The sequence below is a fragment of the Rhinatrema bivittatum genome, chromosome 3, assembly GCF_901001135.1.
Source record: "Rhinatrema bivittatum chromosome 3, aRhiBiv1.1, whole genome shotgun sequence".
In the NCBI taxonomy this organism is placed as follows: Eukaryota; Metazoa; Chordata; class Amphibia; order Gymnophiona; family Rhinatrematidae; genus Rhinatrema; species Rhinatrema bivittatum.
In genome coordinates this window covers 212426925-212451208 of record NC_042617.1, presented here as the reverse complement: position 1 = coordinate 212451208, position 24284 = coordinate 212426925, and the positions used below count along the sequence as shown (strand labels likewise).

Sequence of the window (24284 nt, the reverse complement as noted above, 5' to 3'; positions counted from 1 at the left end):
AGCTTCGGGAGGTCACTGCCGCCTTGCGGGATAAGGACATACGATACCGGTGGACCTACCCCTTTGGTCTCTTATTTCAACACCAGGGGGTCTCCTATAGGATTTCCACAGTCACGGAGGCTGTGGAGGCATTCACCAAAGCTCAAATTCCGGTCTCTTTCTCTGGAGCCAAGGCCCCTGCAGCCGCATCCCTTCGTGATCAGGCCCCTCGATGGCAACGCGCTGGCAAGGGAGGCAAGCGGCTCCGGCGACAACATGATGACAGCCGGCCACTGATACAGGACCAGGGCTGATAGATGCACACTTGTATGCATCGTTCTTTTTTACCCTTGAGGCGCGGTCAGTCCGCACCGGGATTGCTGGGGTATCTCACTTGACTTTGGTCAGTTCCCCTGAGCATCAGGCCAGATCATGTTCGGGACTGGTTACAGTTCTTTTGTTTTTGATGCTCTAATAGTTCTCCTTTAGCCCTTCTGTTCTAGTGTGCCTTACTTAAGGGGTTATGTTTCATGTTATATATCTATGCTTAATTTGCGGGGTCCGTGGGGAGGGGGGGGGGAGGGGAGGTGAACTTGGATGGGTCTGCTCACGGAGGGGCGGCCATGCGCTCCTAGGCGAATGTTGTCCCGCAGCGAGTCTGGGGACTTCGTAGGATTATGGGGGTTTGGGACCGATCACTGGGGATACTACAGGGCAGGGGTCCAGTGCCTTTTTATCTTGGGGGACATGGCCTGCTGCGGTTTCACTGATTTTGGTGCCCCATGCTGTGGGGTGGGGGAGGGCTGCACGATCCACATTACGCATTGACCATGGCGACTAAACTACTGTCCCTTAATGTTAAGGGCCTCAATACTCCACGCAAGCGTCTCCTGTTTAAGCGGGAGATCCAGCGGCAAAACGCGGGGATAGTTTTTGTGCAAGAAACACATGTCCGTAGGCAGCACGCGCGTCTATTACTGTTCCCCCAATATCCTACAGCCCACTGGGCGGCCAGCACGCCTGCCAATAAATATGCCGGAGTTGGCATCTTGCTTTCCTCCTCCTGCCTTCATGAGCAGCTCTCTGTAGTGTGTGACCCCAATGGTAGATACATATTGCTTAAAATTAAACAAGACAAGCATGTGTACACTTTACTTAATGTTTATTTTCCTGCTACAAATCAAGTGCGGTTCATAAATCATTTGCACACGTTATTGCAGCAGCATGGGGAGGGAGATCTGATCGTGGGTGGCGACTTCAATTTTGTTCTGGATCCCGCCAAGGATTCCAGCTCGGGCAAGCTGACCCACTCCGCTGCCAGGCAGGCTTGGCGTCGATTCATGGATGCTTGGTGCTTAGTTGATATCTGGAGAGAGAGACATGTACACTCTAGATCTTACTCCTTTTATTCCTGCCCACATTCTACATACACACGCATTGATTATGTTTTTATCTCATCCACTATGCAGCCTCGGGTCCAGAAGACTGATATTGACCCTATCACCTGGTCAGACCATGCCCCGGTGTGGCTGATATGTAGCTTGGGTGATGTGGGCATGGGATTTCGCACGTGGCGGCTTAATGATAGCCTCCTTACAGACCCCTCTTTTGTCACGACGGTGGATCGGCATTTGAGGGATTTTTTTCAGGACAACCAGGTGGAGGGTATGTCACCATTGACAGTCTGGGAATGTTCTAAAGCCGTCATACGGGGCGTTTTTATTTCCAGGGCTGCCTATTGCAATAAGGAACGGGAGGCCCGCAGGACTCAATTACTTTTAGATCTTGCTACTCTCACGCGGCGCCACAGTAGTTCTCAATCAGAGAAATTATACCAGAAAATTCTAGCCATCCGTGGCCAACTGCGGTCACTGGAGGATGCTGCCATTAGTCACCATCTCACTATTCTGAAACAGAAATACTTTGAGGGTGGGAATAAGGCGGGTAAATATTTAGCTCGTCAGTTACGGGCTGCCCAAGCACGCACTGTAGTCGCTAAGATTAGTGATGCCCAGGACCAGCTAGTAACCTCTCCGGCAGAGATTCGCCAAGCGTTCACTGATTTTTATTCGCATTTATATGCCCAAAGCCATGCCATTCCTCCTGATAGCTTGCACGCTTATCTGGAGAACATTGATTTACCTTGTCTAACTCCCTTACAGCAACAGTTTCTGGATAAGCCCATCTCCCAGCCCGAAGTTTTGGCGGCTAAGAAATTGAAGCCTGGTAAGGCCCCGGGGATGGATGGCTATACAGGGCTCTACTACCGTAAATTTGCCCATACTCTAGCCGACCCACTCACTCAGGCTTTCAACTCTCTTCTGGAGGGCTCCCAGTTCACTCCTGATGCTAACACAGCGGGGATCACAGTGTTGGCGAAGCCGGGTCGTGACCCTACCAAATGTAGTTCTTATCGGCCCATATCTTTGATTAACTTAGACTTGAAAATCCTGGCCCGGGTCTTAGCTGCTCGATTGAATGGGGTGCTTCCAGAACTAGTCCATAATGATCAGGTGGGATTTATACCAGGGCGTCTAGCTGCGGACAACGTCCGACGCATAGTGGATATCATAAATCTGGTGCACCGCGAAGGCCTTCCGGCGATCCTCTTAGCTTTGGATGCCGAAAAGGCGTTTGACCTGGTGCGCTGGGAGTTTCTCTTTCAGGTGCTCCATAAAATGGGCTTTGGGGATTCCTTTCTAGCCTGGGTTCGTAAAATGTATGATCACCCGCTAGCTAGGGTCAAGGTCAATGGCAGTTATGGTCCTTCGTTTGCGATACAGAGGGGAACTAGGCAGGGGTGCCCACTGTCCCCACTCCTGTTCGCCCTATTTCTAGAACCTCTTGCTCATAGCATTCGGTGTTCCGAAGCTATTCGAGGAGTGACCAAGGGCCGTGGTCAGTATAAGATCTCCCTCTTCGCGGATGATATCCTGCTTACCCTCACTGATCCGGGACGCTCCCTACCGGGAGTTATGGCTGAGCTGGACCATTTTTCGGCACTCTCTGGTATGAAAATAAATTTTGACAAGTCAGAAATACTTAATCTTACCCTGCCCGTTCATGCGGCTACTGCTTTGCAGGCCGCCTATCCCTTCAAGTGGGCCGCGTCATCCCTTAAATACCTGGGGGTACGGCTGGGTCCTCATAATGATTCCTTGTACGATTTAAATTATAAACCTCTCGCTGACACTATACAGGCCGACTTGGACAAATGGTCCGATCTTTCCCACTCCTGGTTGGGCAGGCTAGCCATTGTTAAAATGAATGTTCTCCCACGGTTTTTGTATTTTTTTACTACCATCCCTCTATTCTTACCCTCTAAGTTGCTTAAGAACTGGCAGCGGATGTTGGGCCACTTTATCTGGCGCCGTCGTCCACCTAGGGTTGCCAGGACTCTGTTATTTCAACTCAAAATTCGGGGTGGTGTACAACTGCCAAATCTGGTGTGGTATTATGGGGCAGCTCAGTTGCGGGCTCTGGTAGCCCTTCATGGAACCAGAGATATCCCGCAGTGGGTCCATCTAGAACAAGCTTACTTGGGGCCAGTCCCTATTACCGCCATACCATGGCAGCCCAAATCTCTGAGTGGCGGGTCTGTTTATGAAACTTATGCCCTGCGAACCACTATGAGAATCTGGAGGGCCTGACAATCCTTGTTGGTAGGGGGGGAACGCTTTTCTATGATGACTCATCTTTTTGCTAACACTATTCTGCCTGCAGGGGATGGTTCCAAGGCTCGTCATCTCTGGTTTAAGGCTGGGGTCCGCACGTTGGGGCATGTTTATATACAGAATGCTGTAGTAACTACGGATTATCTCCGACAAACATATGCCCTTGATAATATTGACTTTCTTTTGTATGCCAAAGTGTATCACTTCCTACATAAGGGGCTCCGGGATGGTTCTATCAGGACCCAAGGTACCCTTTTTGAAACAATGTGTAAAAATGCCTCCTCTATCCGGGGCACGATTTCAAAGATTTACGCCCTCATTAATGGTAGAAAACTGGAACGCGTGCGACACCGGATTTTATGGGAATTGGACTTTAATAAGGTCCTGGATGATACAGACTGGGAACAGATCTACACAGCGGCTCACAAATGCTCATTGTCTACGGGTCTCCAGGAAAATTGCTACAAAATGTTGTATCGGTGGCATTACACGCCAGTTGCCCTTCATAAATTTGCTCCTGACATTCCGGATACCTGTTGGAGAGGGTGTGCGGCCACAGGTACTTATTTTCATATATGGTGGACTTGCCCCACGATTCGTCAATGCTGGCAGAGGGTCTTTGAGTGGCTGGCCCAGCTCATCACCGTGCCCCACCCCATTGAACCTTGGCAGGCCCTTCTAGGAGTGCCACTTACGGCTGTCAGCCAATCCAATCAACGGCTGGCATTACAGGTTTTCATCGCTACTAGATCAGAGATTGCGCTTCACTGGAAGCGGGAGCATGCCCCCTCGTTAGCTGCCATTCAGCAACGTCTGCACTCTTACTTCCAATTGTATCGCCTCACGGCGCTGCATCAAGATCGTGTTCCTCTATTCCAGAAAATCTGGGACCCATATAAACGATGGCTGGAGGCACAGGGTGCCTTAGCGACATGACCTGGGAGTGCTGACCTCTGCAGGGTTCTTCTACTATACCATATGCCCCACGCTGTCTATCAACTTCTCCTCTGGCACAGTGACTCTCATGCACCTTGTACTGTTTGATTTACCTAGTGATTGGTTGGGGGGTGGGTTATGGGAGGGAGGGAGGGGTTATGTGGTGTTGCTGGAAAATATGGAGCCAGTTGTTGTTCTTTTTGACTTGTTGTTCCTTGAGGATTGCTTATTGCCATTCTGTTCCTTACAAGTCATACATGTTACATTTTGTACTGCTTTTATTCTTTTGATTGCTGGTTCCTAATAAAAACCGTTTAAATACAAAAAAAAAAGTTTCTCCAGAGCTGCAGATGCAGCACTTCAAGGCCTCCAGCCACTGCTGGAAGCCAGTGTGGTCCAAAGCGCATGCTGTCTCAAGTCCCATTCCCTACCAGTGACAATGTTCATCCTTCAATACCACCCATGCTGTTCGAAGACATGCCTTCTCTCCCCACAAGCAGCCAAAGTACCTGCTGGGTGATGCCGCAAATGCATTTGATGCAGGCCCTGTCCTACCAAAAGCACTTCCCAGCAGTGTCCCCAAAAGCAGAAGTGCGGTGCTGCAGAGCATGAAAGCCTCAGTAAGCATGCTGCTGAAGGAGAGAGCAGAAGCCTGGAGTTACCACCAGTAAGGATGAATGCAGTTGGGGGGGAAGGGATATACTAGGTGGGGGATGGATGAGAGGTAGAGATGGGGATGCTGTGGAATGGGTGGGTAAGAGGAGAATCTTAATATTGTACTGGTTACTGTCCACCAAAATAAACTCAGATGTTTATCTGGAAAAATGTAATTTTTTTCAATTGATTGTCTCCTGTTTTTGTTATTGTCATAAACTGATAAAGTCCCGTGAAAAATAAAGAAGAAGAATAAAAAAAAAAAGAGAGAATGAAGGTCTCTACCCATGTGGTAGACAGTTTTCTAAGACCCTATTTCTGCCAGTAGAGCACAGTTCCTGCAGAAATGGCTTTGAAAATTGCTCTCGTAATATAAAGAATTAGCTTGTTTTGAAGGGAGCTTAATATATTTTTTCCTCCACTAAACAGTTAAACAATCTGCAAACACTATGGTCTTTAATTGAAAAAGTACAGTTCACCAGAGTTTTGCATCAGCAGTAACTATGTAATCTCATAGCTAAGGGGCTTGTTCGAAGAGTAGCACACTTACTCTTGCAGTGTAGAAAACCTGAATTAAAATCTTATCTGAAAGAGTTCCCTTAAACCATATTTAAGGCATTGGTTTAGAAAGAGCAGCTGCTTCCTCCTTTTTATTAACAATGGGACAGATATAATAAAACATGTGCTAAAATAAGTGTTAAAACTTAGCACGTTTTATTTTTTGTGTGTGCCATAAAAACCCAGAGCTCTATGCGATGCAGTAAACTAATGGCAAGCAAATGCCCTGTGAGTTAAAAAAAAAAAAAAAAAAAAAAGAGGTATGCTAATGATAAAGCACACTTTTTTTTTTTTTAAAAACATTCAGGGGCCATTTATATGCTCTATCAGCAGGGGTGGGGTTGGGAGATTTTGTGGTTTCCAGGTTGCTTTGGGATGGGTACCGTTTCTGAACTGACATTTTGTTGTTAGATACTTCTGATTTAGAATAAATATTGGTTGCTGTCTATTGTATTTGAATTAAACTTTGAGCTGGAGAGGGGACTGAATCAGTTGAACATGAACTCTCCCCCCCCTTTTCGTCTGCCTGTCCAGGGCACCTATTTTCCCTTCTGACATCCCAAGCCAAGCCGAAAGAGAAGAGCTTACCTCCTTCCATCTGCCTGCTGCAACTGTCATCTATACCTGAATTAATAATTTATTTTATTTATTATTTTTTTTATATACTGACATTCGATCTGAGATATCACATCGGTTTACATTCAGGTACTGTAGGTATTTCCCTATCCCCAGAGGGCTTACAATCTAAGTTTGTTCCTGAGGCAATGGAGGGTAAAGTGACTTGCCCAAGGTCACAAGGAGCGACGACAGGGTTCATTGCACTGGCTGGTCACAGATTGATCCTTTCACTAATAGTTGATGGCAAAAGGATCAATCCCCATTCAGATCATAAGGATTGGTCATTTCACTCTGTGAAAGAACCAATCAGTGGCTAATCAGTTAAATGAATAAATTATTAATTCTGGTATAGATGATAGTTGCAGCAGGCAGGTGGGAGGAGGTAAGCTCTTCTCTTTCGGCTTGGCTTGGGATTTCAGAAGGGAAAATAGGTGCCCTGGACAAGAAGGTAAGGTAAGCTCTTCTCTTCTGACATGGGGGTGGGGTGTTGGGAGAGAACTTTGATGCCTTGCCCACTACATTTTTTTTTTTTAACACGCCTCTTGCATTGCATGGTAATGGTTAATCCTTCCTCAGCTTTTGCTCCTGTTTTACTGTATGTTTTTCCAGTGCTAAAACCCACAAACTGGGGTTATATTAGCCCTGAAAACCCATGCTACAGTGGAGTAAAAAGTTGACCTCACTGTGCTACTTTAGGGTCTCCTGTCTCTTTTCCCTGCTTTACTTTTCACAGGATCAAAGTAGAAGTGTTATGGCTTTCCCTTCCAGTCATAGTTGTTTTGGAGATGCCAATGGCAAGGTCTGCAATGCTGAGGGTATATATAGTTGGGGAAAGTTAAAGCATGGTTGAAAGGGAAAGTGATTGTCACAGCCTTGGTACATAAGATGTGGATTAGAGATGTTCTGCTGACTTAAGTTGGTCATTTATGTCTTTCAGAATTTCTGCAAAAACAATGTTGTGATTTGTGAACCACATATTGTAAGCTAATATATTTCTTTTCTGTGAAGATTGTATGTGCTAGATTGCTACATCCATGTGTGCAAAACCAGTTATAAAATTGCATGCAGGAATACTAGAGACTTTAATGACTGCAGAGTTTTAATTTTTAGATCTCTTGACAGGAGCATTTCAAGTCTTTTGTGAAAGACACTGCAAGAGGAAAGAAAGCAGCTGTGTGTCTAGCACTTGGAAGAAAACCCCATATTACAGTGCAAATACCTTTTTATTAAATACTTATTCTCATATAGGTGCACAGCATTGCATTTTAGCACTATGCATGTTTAGTGGAAGCATGTCAGTCTCCTCTGAGTCAGCTAATTTGAGGTGCCCCATTAATTATACAACTTGGTGAAGGGATGTGTCAGCTTTTCTTGAGGATTTGAGGGGTTTTGTAGCCTGTTGCTGGCAGAACAGAATTTGAACCAGCACTCAAGACCATCATTAGGAACTGTTTGTTCATCAAAAAGAGACATTGACATTTCAGAGTAATCAAAAACCTTTTTTTTTTTTTTTTTTTTTTAATTTTCCAGAAAAGATGAGCACACCAAATCAACCCCTCCACAGAGATGGTGGCAAAACCACAGAAAGCACGGAGGATCATAGCTACAAGCAGGATAAAAAGATCCGAGCCACTCTGAGATCAACCGAACGGGATCATAAGAAAAACGTGCAGTGTTCATTCATGCTTGACTCGGTTAGTGGGTCCTTGCCAAAAAAATCTATTCCAGATGTGGATCTTAATAAACCATACCTCAGCCTTGGCTGTAGCAATGCTAAGCTTCCGGTGTCTGTGCCCATGCCCATCGCTAGAACAGCACGCCAGACCTCTCGAACTGATTGCCCTGCAGATCGCTTGAAGTTTTTTGAAACTCTGCGACTGCTGCTAAAGCTTACCTCAGTTTCCAAGAAGAAAGAAAGGGAGCAGAGGGGACAGGAAAATACCTCTATGTGGCTGAACAGATCCAATGAACTGATTTGGCTTGAACTACAGGCCTGGCATGCGGGTCGAACCATTAATGACCAAGACTTGTATCTTTATACAGCCCGTCAAGCCATCCCTGACATTATCAATGAAATCCTCACATTTAAGGTGAACTTTGGCAGTCTCTCCTGTGTAAAGAATGGAGCTGCCTTCAGTAGTTCTTCAGTTGAAGGGCAGTGCCAAGGTACCCATAGCACAGATACTGTGGGCCACTCAAGCTACCATGACCACCTCCAGCGCCAACGGGTCTCATTTGAGCAGGTAAAACGGATAATGGAACTGTTAGAGTATGTAGAAGCACTTTACCCATCTCTTCAAGCTCTTCAGAAGGACTATGAAAAGTATGCTGCAAAAGATTTCCAGGACAGGGTGCAGGCACTTTGTCTGTGGCTAAACATAACAAAAGACTTGAACCATAAACTAAGAATTATGGGAACGGTATTGGGCATAAAGAATCTATCAGACATTGGCTGGCCAGTGTTTGAAATTCCTTCTCCTCGGCCATCCAAGGACAATGATGTTGAGGATGAGGAAGATGAAATGGAGGGGGAAGAGGAAGAAGTAAAGGAGTCCTCAGGAACTTGCACAGAAGATAGTGAGGGTGAAGAATCAATCTCTGCTAAATACCTGGCAGAGATCAAACAAGCCATCGAGAACAATTTTGGCAATAAATCAAAGGTTCCCATTCATCAGCAGGACCATTTCTCATGGAAGCTAAACCGGTTTGCATCTGAGGACGATGACTCCTGCTTGAGAATGCCAGAATGCAGTCCAGACACTGGCTGTAGCAGATACTGTTTGACCTCCATTTACAGACCATTTGTAGATAAAGCATTGAAGCAAATGGGATTAAGGAAGCTAATCTTAAGACTTCATAAGCTAATGCATGGCTCTTTGCAGAGGGCACGCATAGCTTTAATAAAAATGGATCACCCAGTGGAGGTAGGTTCCTTTATTGTTAGTATGAGCAGCAGTATATTACTCTCTATTTCTTATCAGGTTAACCAGAGTTGCACTCCAGCTTTGAACATCACAGGCAGGCCGATACAGTACAGTGCGCTCCGGTGGAGCGCACTGTTAACCTGCGTTTGGACGTGCGTTTTCGATGCGCTAGCTTTTCCCCTTATTCAGTAAGGGGTAATAGCGCGTTGAAAAAGCGTGTCCAACCCCCCCCCCCCCAAAAACCAATAGCGCCCGCAACATGCAAATACATGTTGATGGCCCTATTAGTTATTCCCGCGTGATTCAGTAAGTAAAATGTGCAGCCAAGCCGCACATCTTACTTTCAGAAATTAGCGCCTCCCCAAAGGTAGGCGTTAATTTCTGCCGGCACCGGGAAAGTGCACAGAAAAGCAGTAAAAACTGCTTTTCTGTACACCCTCTGACTTAATATCATGGCGATATTAAGTCGGAGGTCCCAAAAGTTAAAAATAATTTAAAAAAACCCCCAAAAAACAAAAAAAATTAAAATCTGCTCGCGGGTTGAAAACCGGACGCTCAATTTTGCCGGCATCCGGTTTCTGAACCTGTGGCTGTCAGCGGGTTTGAGAACCGACGCCGGCAAAATTGAGCGTCGGCTGTCAAACTCGCTGACAGCCACCGCTCCTGTCAAAAAAGAGGCGCTAGGGACGTGCTAGTGTCCCTAGCGCCTCTTTTTACCACGGGTCCTCATTTGCATGAGGGCCGATACTAAATCGCGCGCACAGGAGAGAGCGGGCGCTCGCCTGCTCTCCCGCGACTTGCTGTGTCGGCCCGTTAGATTTAATTAGGTTGTATTTTATTTTTTTTTTAAGTGTAAAGTTCAAGTATGTTTTATAGGCTGTCATTAGAACCCTTTCTTTTCAGTTTAAACCAATTTTTCTTTCACCGAACAAATAACAGGATTTACCAAAAGTTATTTATTTTTTTATTGATTTTATTTAAATTTAATTTTCACCCTCATTTTGTATTGCACTACATGTTGAATTTTAATTTGGTTCTTCAGAATTCAGGATTGGATTGGGAATTTTCTCCAATCTCTAATACTGAGTCATTCACCTGCACACAGCTCAGTATAATCTCTAGTCCTTGTTTCCTGTCCACCTTCCCCACTTGCACAGGAAGAGAGGCATACTTCTGTTCACCAAAGTAAATCCTGATATTTATTCAGCAAAATGTCTTTTTTTTCCTACCATGTAGCTAGATGGACTCAGGACCAGTGGGTTATGCTTCCCTGCCAGCAGATGGAGACGGAGTAAGGCTGCAAAGCTGACATCATAGTACATATGCCCCTGCCGTGACCTCAGCCCTCTCTGTCTCCAGCAGATGGTGGACATATCTTTCCCTATGGGGATTGCTGTACTTTTTGGAAGGAGAAATTCTACATTCTAATTTGGAGAAAATTGAGCCCCACTGTCCTGCAGTGATACCTAAAGGTCCTTTCCCTGTTGAGAAATTCTGAGGCGATTTCTGAGATCCCTCAGAGGTGTTCTTTGGTCTGGTAGCCAGCTCCCAGCATGGACTTTGCTGCTTAGGCAGCAGGTGCAGGAAGCCAAGCATGGCGGTGATGGCCAAAGCCCTCTACCCCCGGAGACAGTTCCTGTACTCAGCTGGTAAGCGCTGAGCTCAGGTAAGTTTAAAACAAAAAAAAGGAAGAATATTTTCCTTCCGATTCAGAGACTATTAGAGGGATTTTTGGTAGGAACCCCCCCCCCCCCCCCCAGTCTCTGTGCTCCGCGTGCCATACCGACGTCATTCTCACTCCTGTTGGGGTAAGGGGAATTGGGCTTCCGAGCAGATTGAGCAGTCCCCAGAGGGCTAGGCCCCATTGTAGGCTTGGTCAGCACACTGTGTGGTAGGCTGCAGTGACGCTATCTTGCGTGCGTTTCTGTGCATGCCGTATTGCCCTCCAAAGGACCGCAGTGTGTCGGCTCTGCGCATATGCTGTGTGTGTAAAGTTTGGTATGTCCCTACGTGCACAATTTTGAAAACATGTGATACAAGAAGAGCTGTGCGCATGGGCTGTGCGTGCACCTTGTTGCACCCCGCCTAGTCATGCAAAATTTGTGCGCATAAATTAAATGCGAGCCGATTGAACGCACAGTTACCTCTGCCAATGGCACTGGCAACTGAGAAACCTAAGCACCTTGCTGTCTGCATTGCTTGTCATATTAGGGCACAGCCTGACCTGGATTCCAGCTTAAGTCAGCACTGTGAAGAAGCCCAAGGAGAGTTGGCCTCCTTGAACTTTGCTAAGCCAGGCTCCTCCTATTCAGTTGATGGGTTGGTCACAACCTTAACTGGCAGTATGCTGGATCTGAGTACATCCTTGACTGGGTCATCTGTAGGAGAGGGAAATTCAGCTGGACCCACCCTGTACTTCCTGGACTAGGCATGGATCCTTTGGCCTTTTCTTGGGTGGAGTTTTTCCAGAGGCTGCAAGCGTTCATACAGGAACAGTCTGCTGCCTCACTGGCCCCTGTCGGGATGGAATCTCAGCTGGTGACCCCTCCCTCTCCCATTCCTACCATTCCTACCTGAGGCATGCCTCGCCTTACCAAGGGTATCTCTAATAGGGACCCGGATGGCACGGACGAAGAGGAGGACCCAGATTCCTTGGAAGATGGGGAAATCCCCCCTGGGTTGGAACCGTATCGAACCATGTTATGGTTCTTTCACAAAGACAAATTGCTGGCCCTGATTTCCCAGACCTTGAAGATGCTGAGAGTTCCTGGGACGAATTCTGTGACCGAACCAAAGAAAAATCCCATTCTGATTTCCCTGCGGAAAACGTCTTGCTGCTTTCCAGTGATGAACGCCATCCAGGAGTTGATTGATCTGGAATGGGATGCCCCAGAAGCAAGTTTTAAAGGGGGCCGAGCGTTGAAGCTCTATACCCTCTGGACCCAGCGGTAAGAATGCCTGCGTTTCCCTAAAATGGATGCACTGGTCTGTGCCGTCTCTAAGCGAACAACTATCCCAGTGGAGGGAGGGGCAGCCTTAAAGGATGCGCATGATAGACAGATTGAGTCTATCCTTCAAGAAGCCTTTAAAGTAGTAGTAATAACCTTACAATTGCTTCTTGTTGCGCTCTGGTGGCTCGTCCATGTCTACTTCTCTCTCAGGAGGTGAATTTCAGAGCGGTTATGGATCCCGCCGCAGCCTTTTTAGCAGATGCGGGCTCTGATTTAGTCCATACTTCAGCCAGAGGTGGTGGCCAGACAGCTATGGCTGCGGAATTTGTCAGCCGACGCAACATCCAAAGCTAATCTTACAAAGGTGCCTTTAAAGGATCACTCCTATTCAAGAATGAGCTGGAAAAGCTGGCCAGTAAATGGGGCAAATCTTCAGTTCCCCAGTTACCGGAAGATAAGAGGAAGCAGTTACCCGCCCCTCGACTATGAGGGGGTTGTTACAGGGGTTTTTAATGTTTTCGCCCCTACAGAAATTCGACAATTCAGAGGTCTCTGTCCTTTCATACCTGGCAAGAGTCCTGGCAAGAGTCCAAGAGAGGGACAGGCTTGCGTTCAGGCTTGTCCCAAACCCCCCATGAGATTTTAACGACCCACCTTCGGGACAAGGAGATTAGGGGTCATCTGTCTCTCTTACTGGGGGGGGGGGGGGGCGAGATCACTTCGGATAAGTGGGAATAGAAGTCATACGAGAAGGATATGTGCTGGAATTCCACGGGACATATTCCTCGGGACATATTCATGATGTCTTCTTGCCACTCCCAGCACAAGAAGCAGGCAGTGGAGATTACACTTCTAAGGCTCCTCAGGATGAGGGCTGTGATTCTGGTACCCATGCCAATATGGGGGGTGTTCCATTTATTTTGTCGTACCCAAGATGGAAGGCTCCTTTTCTCCCATCCTGGACCTAGAGTATCAACTCGTGACTCATTTCGCATGGAAACCTTACACTCCGTGATAATTGCCGTACAGTCAGGGGAGTTCCTAAACTCCCTGGACCTATCTGAGGCCTACTTACATATTCCAATCCTGCAAGAACACCGCTTCCTATGTTTTACAGTACTGGGTCAATGACATCAGTTTCGGGTGCCTCCTTTTGGCCTAGTTACCACCCCCAGAACGTTTTGCAAGATCATGGTGGTCGTGGTGGCAGCATTGAGGAAAGAATGATCTTGGTACACTCATACTTGGTCGATTGGCTGATCCAGGCCAAGTCCGTGGAAGAGAGCCTCCTGATGACCAATAGGATGATCTCCTTGTTACAGGAACTCGGTTGGGTAATAAACCTGGCCAAGAACAACCTCAAGCCTTCCCAGTCCTTGGAGTATCTTGAAGTTTGATTCAACACCAGGCAGGACAAGGTCTTTCTTCTGGCCACATGGAATCAAGTTGATGTACCAGGTGCGTCAGTTGGTGACACGGTAAGCGTGACGGTGTGGAGCTATCTCCAAGTCCTTGGCTTGATGGCGGCAACCCTGGAAGTAGTGCCATGGGTGAGGGCACACATGCATCCACTTCAACGCTCTCTATCACATTGGAACCCATAAGAATATGCGGTTTGTCTCCACTTTCCGATGGAAGTCTGTTCTGGCCTCCAGTGGTGGTTGCAGGAAGCTCATCTGAGCAAGGGTGTGTCCCTGACCTGGCTGGTTCTCACTTCAGATTCGAGTCTTCGGGGCTGGGGAGCTCACTATCAGGAACTGATGACCCACGGACGTTGGACGAAAGAAGAGGCCCTCTGGAACATCAAGTGCCTGGAAGCCCGGGCAGTCAGATTGGCAAGTTTACATTTCAGCAGTCTGTGTGATGTCTGACAACGCAATGACGGTAGACTACATCAGCCGCCACCAAGAGCCAGCAGATGTCACGGGAGATAAATGTATGTAGTGAGCGGAAGTACATCGCGGGAAGAGAATCTCTAAGCAGGGAGAGTCTGGATCCAGGAGAGTGTGGATTGTTGGCAAAGCATTTCAACTGATAGTAGATCGCTGGGGCCTCCCATCAATCGACCTGCTGGCCATCTTGCAATGCGAAGGTCCCTCAATTATTCAGTTGCAGAAGAGATCCGTGGTACCTGGGAATTGACGCTCTCGTCCAGTTATGATCACAAGACGAGTTGCTATATGCCTTCTCTCCATGGTCCCTACTGGTCATGGTCACTTGCAGAATCGAACACCACAGGGGACTAATCCTACTAGTGGCCCCAGATTGGCCCAGGCATCTGTGGTATGCAGACATGTAGCGACTTCTGGAGAAACCCCCTGCACCTCCCACCACACAGGGACCTGTTGCAGCAGGGACCAGTCCTTCATGAGGATCTGATTTGATTCTGTCTTAAGGTGTGTCCCTTGAGAGGGCTTGCCTGATGAAGCGGAGATATTCTGCAGCGGTAATTGTCACTTTACTCCACACTCGGAAATTCTCCTTGTCCCTAGCGTATGTGCAGGTGTGGAGAGTATTTGAGGCCTATTGCGAAGACCGCCAGGTCCTCCCTCAGGCAGTCAAATTCCCACTTATTCTGGAATTTTTGCAAGACAGCTTGAATAAAGGTTTGGCCCTTAACTCCTTGAAGGTGCAGGTAGCGGCTCTCTCCTGTTTCAGGGGTAAGGTGAATGGGGCCTCTCCATCAGCTCATCCTGACATGACCCGTTTTCTGAAGGGCTACCTCAGCAGAGAAAGCCTAGACTCAGGGGAATGGTCGCTGGCGGACACAATATTCCAGCTGATAGTAAATCAATGGGGTCTCCCAGCCATGGACCTACTAGCAACTTGTCGCAATGCCCGGGTCCCCAGATTCTTCAGTCGCAGACGAGAACCACAATCTCAGGGAATCGGCGCTCTCGTCCAGAACTGACCAGAGGAAATCATCCTGTACGCCTTCCCACCCTGGCCACGACCGAGCAGGGTCATCCACAAAATGGAACACCACAGGGGACTAGCCCTACTAGTCGCCTCGGATTGGCCAAGAAGACCGTGGTACGCGGACATGCGAAGACTATTGGCGGGGAATCCTCTACGTCTACCGCCATACAGTGACCTTCCTCAGCAGGGACCGATCTCCCACGAAGACCCGGCTCGATTCTCACTGACGGTATGGCCCTTGAGAGGACTAGCCTAAAGAAGCACTGCTACTCAAAAGCCGTGATTGACATCCTGCTTCGGGAACGCAGGTTCTCCACATCTCTGCCTTACATACGGATCTGGAGAGTATTCGAAGCTTGGTGCAAAGACCCAGGATTCCTCCCAAGGACAGCCAAGATTCCCAGATCCTAGAATTCCTACAGGATGGCATGCAGAAGGGGCTGTCCCTCAACTCCCTCAAGGTCCAAGTCGCAGCACTGGCCTGTTTCAGGTCCGAAGTGGGCAGCATCAGACTTATCAACTCATCCTGATGAGTCCCGCTTCCTGAAAGGAGTCAAACAACTCCGACCACCACTAAAGTGGCCAGTGCCTCTATGGAATCTCAACCTAGTACTAGACTTCCTAGCATTGGAATCCTTCAGACCAACAAGCGCCCTGTCTTTACGTCTTTTGACCTTAAAGACCGTGTTCTTGATCGCAATATGCTCAGCCAGGTGCATCTCCAAACTTCAAGCATTATCCTGTCGGGAACTGTCCTCTGGTTCACCCCGGGCACCATACAGCTATGTACGGTACCATCCTTCCTTCCGAAAGTGGTTTTCCAATTCCATATGAACCAGACCATATCCTTACCATCACCAGATGAGCACAGGGATTCGGAAGACTCACTCCTCCTCCGCCACCTGAATGTCGGCAGAATCCTAGTCCGATAACTGAAGAGATCGGAATCCTTGCACAAAACTGACCACCTGTTCGTTCTTCACAGCAGGAAGAAACAAGGGGACACAGCATTGTGGGCCACCATAGTCCCCGGATCAAAGAAGTAATTAATGCTGCCTACACAGAGGCAGGAAAACCATTACCTCTACAAGTCAAGGCTCATTCTACAAGGGTCTAGACAGTCTTCTGGTCTGAATCCAAGCTGCTGTTGCCAGACGAGATCTGTCTGACGGCAACATGGTCCTCCCTACACATCTTCTCCTGGTTTTACCGCCTGGATGTTCAGGCCAGGGAGGATACAGCCTTTGCAAGGGCAGCACTCAGTGGGCCATGGGCAGCCTCCCGCCCAGCAGGGGAATAGCTTTTGTACATCCCATTGGTTCTGAGTTCATCTGGCTACACGCTAGGAAATGGAGAAATTACCTGATAACTTCGTTTTCCTTAATGTAGACAGATGGACTCAGCATCCCGCCCACGCCTGCTCCAGTAACCGAGAACCTCGGATATCAAATCTCAAGACTGAGCAAGTACGGGTAAACCACGGCCTATCTCTAGTTCAAGACACCCACAGTTACCCAAGTGTCGGCGTTTATTGTTTGAGTGCACTGGCAGTCTCCAGTCCAAAATATGTGTGTGTGTGTGTGTGTAAAATCAGTTGAACCAGTTCAAGTTTAATCAAGTATTAAGCAACATATATCCACACTGGCTTTTCGAAGAGAATACTGAAGAAATAAGCAAGCTACACGGGTATATGTAGGTTGATGTCAGCTTTCAAATGTGACTCCGTCTCCAATCTGCTATCAGGAGAGCACAATACCCATTGATCCTGAGTCCATCTGTCTACACTAAGGAAAATAAAATTATCAGGTAAGTAATTTCTCCATTTGGTTTTTTGACTGCTGCAGTACTGTGAGCCACGGATTTCAATATATTATCCACTATGAAGCCTAGATCTTTCTCTTGGGTGGTAGCTCCTAATATGGAACTTAACATCATATAACTACAGCATGGGTTATTTTTCTCTATATGCATCACTTTGCACTTGTCCACATTAAATTTTATCTTCAGTTTTGCATGCCCAATCTTCCAGTCTAACAAGCAATTTATCACAATCCACTTGTGATTTTACTACACTGAATAAGTTTGTATCATCTGCTAATTTGATTAACTCACTCATCGTATTCCTTTCTAGATCATTTATAAATATTTTGAAAAGCACTGTTCCAAGTACAGATCAGTGAGGCACTGCACTATTTACCCTTTTGCACTGAGAAAATTGACCATTTAATCCTACTCCCTGTTTTCTCTCTTTTAACCAGTTTGTAATCCACGAAAGGATATGACCTCTTATCCCATGACTTTTTATTTTTTTATTTTTATTTTTTTTTTGTAATTTATAACTTTTATTGGCAAACATGTCAACAGCCTGTACAAATTCCACTAGAATGGTTAAACATAAATTGTACATAAACTGATATAGTGAGTTATGGTCAACAACATCAACAAGGGCATGTCGCCTTTGTATGTATTATTGCCCTAAATCTCTCCCCCCCCCCCCCCAATGAGGTGTACAACTATTGTCCTTATAATATTGTGTAAGGATAACAAAGCATAATCGCAGACACTAAAAATATGGATATAGACTCGATACCAGGGCCCCAGTATGGGACCCCTAGAGCTCCAGGGGTTGCTGGGACCTCTCATACTACCCTCACTAGTTCAAGACCAGGGTATAACCTGGAGGGCTCTGTCTACCCGCCTCCCATATTATTTTGCAACCAGCGATCATAGGGCCCCCATATCTTGGAAAAATTATGTACCGACTTATTCTTATATGCAGTAATCCGCCCAAGGCTATGCATATTCCTGACCGCTGCCTGCACCATCAGTATTGTGGGTACCTTCATGTCTTTCCAATATTGTGCAATGAGGCATCTCGTCGCAGTTACCACGTACTTAATAAAATAATTATGAAACTTGTAAGTGTCCTTGAGTTCCTCATTCAATAATGCTTGAGATGGGGTTAATTGAACGGTGATTCGTAATATAGTTGTAATCCAATCAGAAATCAAACGCCACAGAGAACGAATCTTGGGGCAAGTCCACCATAAATGAAAAAATGTTCCTTTTTCCCGACATTGCTTCCAGCACAGTCCTGAAGAACTCTGTCTCATATGTTGCAGCTGAACAGGAGTAATATACCATCTGAAGAACAATTTGTATCCATTTTCGATATGCTTAGCTGAAATTAAGCCTGTTCTCAGGCCTTGGAACACCCACAGCCAGTCCTCTTTCGTCCAATCACACTGTAAATCCAATTGCCATGCTCGAATATGTGAAACAGAGGATGAAAAACTACCACTCAATAAACAATATATGTTAGAAATATGTTTGTCCACCTTAGTTGCATGTCTGCACATGCTTTCAAATAAGGACACCCCTTTTGTTAAATCGTTTTCTACCTGATTGCTGATGCAGAAATGTCGAACCTGCAAATATTTAAACAAATCTGCAGACTTCAAATTGTGCCGGTCACGCAACGTCTGAAATGGGAGCAACCCTCCTGGTGTCCACTCATGAGCAAGTTGCGTGATACCACTTGTAATCCAATGAGAAAAGGCCAAAGGATGACCTGCAGGTCTGAATGTATTATAATGAAATAAATGTGTGCTTTGAAAGAAATTTTGTGTACCCACTAAAGTTTTCTTCCATTGTTCCCAAATCGACAGAGTGACCTCTACCGCGTCCGGTAACTTCCCCCTCTGGGGCCAGGTAGCCCTCTTTTGCCACATAAGCACGCTAATGGGTAGAGTCCCTATGATCGCTTGCTCCAACTGTACCCAGGGCTTGCCATTTGTATCCCTATGCCATTCTACAGCAGCTTTAAGCTGAGCGGCACCTTGATATCGAGCTAGATTAGGCATCCTCAATCCTCCCTGTAACCGGGGTAGGTATAAGGTCTGCTTTGCAATTCGAGCTCTTTTGCCTTTCCACAAATATTTATTCAATCGTTTTTGCCATTTATCCAAAAGCTTTACCGGGATCAGAATTGGTAACGTTTGTAAGAGATATAAAAGCCGAGGCATAACATTCATTTTAACCACCGCCAGTCTCCCCAACCAAGAAATGTGGTAACGGTCCCACTCTTCAAGATCCTTGTAGATTTTAGCCAATAAAGGCGGGTAGTTTAGTTGGAACAAGTCATCACACACCCCCAAATAGACCCCCAGGTATTTCAATTTTTGCCTGGCCCACTTAAAAGGATAACTTTGTTGAATCAGAGCCACCATTTCCGGGGATAAGGATATACTTAATAATTCGGATTTTTCCCAGTTAATGGTGAACCCCGAGACAGAGCTAAATTCGGTGATTTCTTTGGAGACCTCCGGTAGCGATTGTATAGGATCAGTAATGGTAAACAAGATATCGTCTGCAAATAAGGAAAGCTTTGACGAGAAGCCACCAACCTGTATCCCGGATATCAACTGGTTGTTCCTAATTTTTTGAGCAAATGATTCCAAAAAAAGAGCAAACAATAAAGGGGATAGGGGACAACCCTGCCTAGTCCCTCTCTGTACGGCAAAAGGTGAAGAATACCCCCCATTAATTTTTAGACATGCTGTGGGAGCCTCATATAGTTTGCTTATCCATGTTATAAATCTATCCCCTAAGTGGAATTGCCTCAGGGTCTGAAATAAAAAGGGCCAATGAACATAGTCAAAGGCTTTCTCCGCATCGATGGCCAGGAGCGTCATAGGAATTTGCTGGGATCTTGCCCACCACATAGCGTCAACTGCCTTCCTGACGTCTGACGCCATGCGGCCCGGGATGAAGCCCGACTGGTCTGGATGGATCAAGTCGGGGAGAAATGTATTGAGCCTATGTGCCAATATTTTTGCTTATAATTTCATGTCCAAGTTTATTAAGGAGATGGGGCGATATGAACCGCATAACGTAGGGTCACGCCCTGGCTTGGCTAAAAGTGTCACCCCCACCAAGTTCGCCTCTCTGGATAGAGAGCCCTGGGCTTGCAGTGAGTTAAATAATTTTACCAGAGGGGAAGAGTAATGTGGTGGCGAATTTTTTGTAAAAAGCGGCCGTGAAGCCGTCCAATCCAGGAGATTTGCCCAGCTTCAGAGCCCTTATGGCCCATAGTACTTCTGCTGCTGTGATATCACGAGTTAAGAATTTTTGTGCTTCCGGAGGTACCCAGGGGAGCTGTGTGGTCAACAAGTATTTATCTATCGCTACTGGGTGAATAGTAGTGTTAGTTGCATAAAGAACTGAGTAAAATCGCAAAAACCTTTGCCTAATTTCGGTACTGGAAGTAATTATCTTCCCCTGTTCGTCTTTTAACTTTACAATATTAAGTACAGATTGTTGGACCTTTAACTTACGGGCCAGATATCTTCCAGCCTTATTCCCTCCTTCATAGAATGACTGTTTTGCACGTTCCAATTGGAACGCTACCTGAGCCGCTTCAATTTCCCCCAAGTGCATTCTTAGTTTATCCATTTGTGCCAAAAGTTGATTATTCCCAGTAGTGGAATGTAAAAGTTCTAACCTTTGTATATGCCCAATTGTTTCCATCTTATCCCTCTGTTTCTGTTTTTTCACATGGGCACCTCTGGCAATGAGCCGACCTCTAATTATAGCTTTAAGACAGTCCCACGGCGTGGTTGGGGGCCGTATCTGGTGTATCATTTATTTGTAGGTATTCCTGAATACTCTAATTTAGAAGTACACAGAATTCTTCATCTGCCAACAGGCTTTCGTTAAGCTTCCAGTATCGTATGCCCTTATCCATTGCTGAAAAAGCTATCTGTAAATGTACTGGACTATGATCTGACCAGGTAGCGGTCCCTATAGTCGGGTCGCTAACATGATTAGAACAGCTTTTTATAACCAACAGATAATCTATTCTAGAATATGTCTTGTGAACTTTAGAAAAAAAGGTATAACCCCTTCTATTTGGGTGCCAAACCCTCCATGTGTCAATTAAACTGTACCGGCGCAGGAAGCAGTGAAAACTCTGACAATCTTTCCTCTTAGTTTGAGTGTTCCCTTGTGAATTATCCAATCTGGGGTTGGAGGTCAGGTTAAAATCTTCCCCTATTATCAAATGGCCCTCTGCACATTGATCAATAATCTGAGATAAGCGGTCTAGGTAAGGTCCTTGAGCGCTATTGGGAGCATATACACTTAACAAGGAATATTTTTCCCCTCCAATAGCAATGATCACCATAAAGTATCTACCCTCTGGATCTGAATAGCACGCTATTTCTTCATACATTAGATCTCTGTGAATTAAAATTCCAACCCCAAGGTACTTATGAGACAATGGCCTGGCTGCCCAATATTGCCTTGGATAGTTAGTATGTTGAAGTAAACGTTCATATCTCTTTTTTAAATGTGTTTCCTGAACCATCCCAATCATGACATTATGATAGGTCAAGTCAGAAAATAGAGACTGTCTTTTAAGCGGCGAGTTCAGCCCCTTAACATTAAGGGACCAAATATTTATATTCGCCATAGCATCTGAACAGTATTGCCATTAGAGTATACCCCTGAACCCCACTGTTCAAAAAGTAGGTCCTGCCGATTCAGCATTAGCTTTAGATGTACCCTCATACATAGAAAAAGAGCAAAATAGCTTTGTTCCACCTCAGTTCCCCCCCCCCCCCCCCCCCCCCGCTTTCCCAACCCCTCCGCAGCATATTCCTCTCTCGAGGACCGTACTGCCTGTGAAAAGGAGGAAACAGTCATTCCAACAGTTGCCTTCCACCCGACATCTTGCAGATTAGAATAATCATCAAGCATAACATTAAAGCTCCCCTTTTTTTAAATCTCAGAAAGAGCCTCCGGACGAAAACCAGATAGATATGAGTTCAGTAACATATAATAACATTTAAACATAATAAGGATACAAGGAGTCATTGCTCTGAGCAACCGAACTTGAAACTGGTATCTGTAACGTCCGGAGTGCACAGTGCCGTGCTCTTGTGGCATTTTCGCCGCTCCCACGACCAAAAAATGAAATGAACTTGTAAAGGGTTCCCCATCCTGCAGATTCTCAGCCTTGTGGGTCTTTATCCGGTTGCTGGCGCAGCCTTCGGTCTCCCCTAATTACCTTTTGCCACCTTGGCGGTTCATCTTTGCGGGCACTAGGCGGTGGTGGCGCTGGTAATTCTGCACAGTCGCGATAACCCGCCTCTTTTAAGATTTGGGAAGCCTCCATGGTTGTCTTCACCCTATGTGTTTCCCCCTTGACTGTGAAGCTGATCCCAAATGGGAACAGCCAGCGATATCGAATATTTTCTTTTCTAAGAAGTCCTGTTATGGGCTGGAAATCCCTTCTTTTCTTGATTGTAGACGGTGCTAGGTCAATAAAAATCATGAGCTCGTGCCCTTGCCATTTCCACGTGGTCTGTCTTCTCGCTATACTTGCGACTTTTTCTTTGAGTTCAAAATCCTGGTAGCAAGCTATGATATCTTTAGGTCAATTATTGCCCCTTGGGCCCAGCACTCTATGCGCTCGCACAATTTTGACCTCTTCATCTGAAGCTGCAGCCTTGTCCACCTCGCCTTCAGCAAGCAGCATGGCGCTGATTGTACCACTACAGCTGCGCAATCAGTATAGTCAGGAAGCTCCGGTACGCCACGAAAGTGGAGGTTTTGCCATCGGGACCTATTTTCAAGGTCCTCTACTTTGTCCTGGAGGCGTTCCATCTCACTTTGTAAAGTGGTAAGGTGCTCTCGAGCAGTTTTTATCCCATCACTATTGGCTTCGGCTCGTGTCTCCACTTCGAATATGCGCCGGCCATTTTCTGCTATGTCACCTCGAAGCTCCTCGATCGAGGTCTTAATATCAGCTGTGTTGGCCGCAATTTCTTTTTTCAGGTCCTCGAACCACCCCCTCATTTCAGACTTGGTTGGTAATTCAATGTGTTCCTGCGGCGATTCCGCCCTGCCGTCCGCCGGGCTCACAACGGCCTCAGGCGCGTCCGCCATGTTGTTTTCCAGAGGCTCCCCTTCCAGCACAAGTTTGTGGTACGAGTACTTCTTAAAATCAAATGCTTTTCGTCTAGTCGTCATCTGCTACTCTTCCAATAACTTAATGTTATATTTGACACCTCGTGTGTCCAGCTAGGGAGCTTGATGATAGTGGATGCTGTCGGTCATTGGTGGAGACTCGGGTTTAGGCTGCCATCTGTCTGGATGACGTCACTTCCTCATCCCCCCCATGACTTTTTAGTTTTCTTAGAAACCTCTCATGAGGGACTTTGGATTTTCAGAAGGCATTTGACAAATACACTATATCTACTGGTTCACCTTTATGCACATGGTTTATTAACACCTTCAAAAAAATGAAATTAGATTTGTGAGGCAAGACTTCCCTTGGGTAAGTCCATGCTGACTGTATTCCATTAAATCACATCTTTCTATAAGCTCTGTGATTTTGATCTTTAGAATAGTTTCCACTGTTTTTCCCGGCACTGAAGTCAGGTTCACTGGTCTTTAGTTTCCTGGATCGCCCCTGGAGCCCTTTTTAAATATTGGGGTTACATTGGCCACCCTCCAGTCTTTCAGGTACAATTTATGATTTTAATGATAGATTACAAATTTAAATTAATAGATTTGAAATTTCATTTTTGAGTTCCTTCAGAACCCTGTGGTGCATACTATCTGGTCCAGGTGATTTTACTACTCTTTAGTTTGTCAGTCTGGCCTACTATATCTTCCAGGATCACAGTGATTTGGTTCAGTTCATCTGACTCCTCATACTTGAAAACCATCTCTGGAACCAGTATTTCCCCAACATCCTCATTAGTAAACACAGAAGCAAAGAATTCATTTAGTCTTTCTGCAATGGCCTTATCGTCCCTCAAAGCTCCTGTAATCTCTTGGTCATCTAACGGTCCAACTGACCCCCTCACAGGTTTCTTGCTTTGGATATATTTTAAAAAGTTTTTATTATGAGATTTTGCCTTTACAGCCAACTTCATTACAAATTCTCTTTTAGCCTGCTTTATCAATGTTTTACACATAATGATAATTCTTATGCTTTTTCCTGTTTTCTTCAGATGGATCCTTCTTCCAATTTTTGAAGGATTTTTTTGGCTAAAATAGCC

At 46.1% G+C, this 24284-nt stretch overlaps 1 protein-coding gene across 7 annotated transcripts in view; it reads left to right on the top strand.

Moving 5' to 3' along the window:
- The window catches only part of MAP3K4 (mitogen-activated protein kinase kinase kinase 4), a 464119-nt gene that overhangs the window by 114271 nt on the left and 325564 nt on the right, over nt 1-24284 (top strand). For all 7 annotated transcript variants that reach the window (XM_029594154.1, XM_029594153.1, XM_029594149.1 and 4 more), the window contains one exon: nt 7950-9343. In XM_029594154.1, coding sequence (XP_029450014.1) covers nt 7955-9343 — 1389 coding nt within the window. In that variant the 5' untranslated portion in view covers nt 7950-7954. The remainder of the gene's footprint in view (nt 1-7949; nt 9344-24284) is intronic.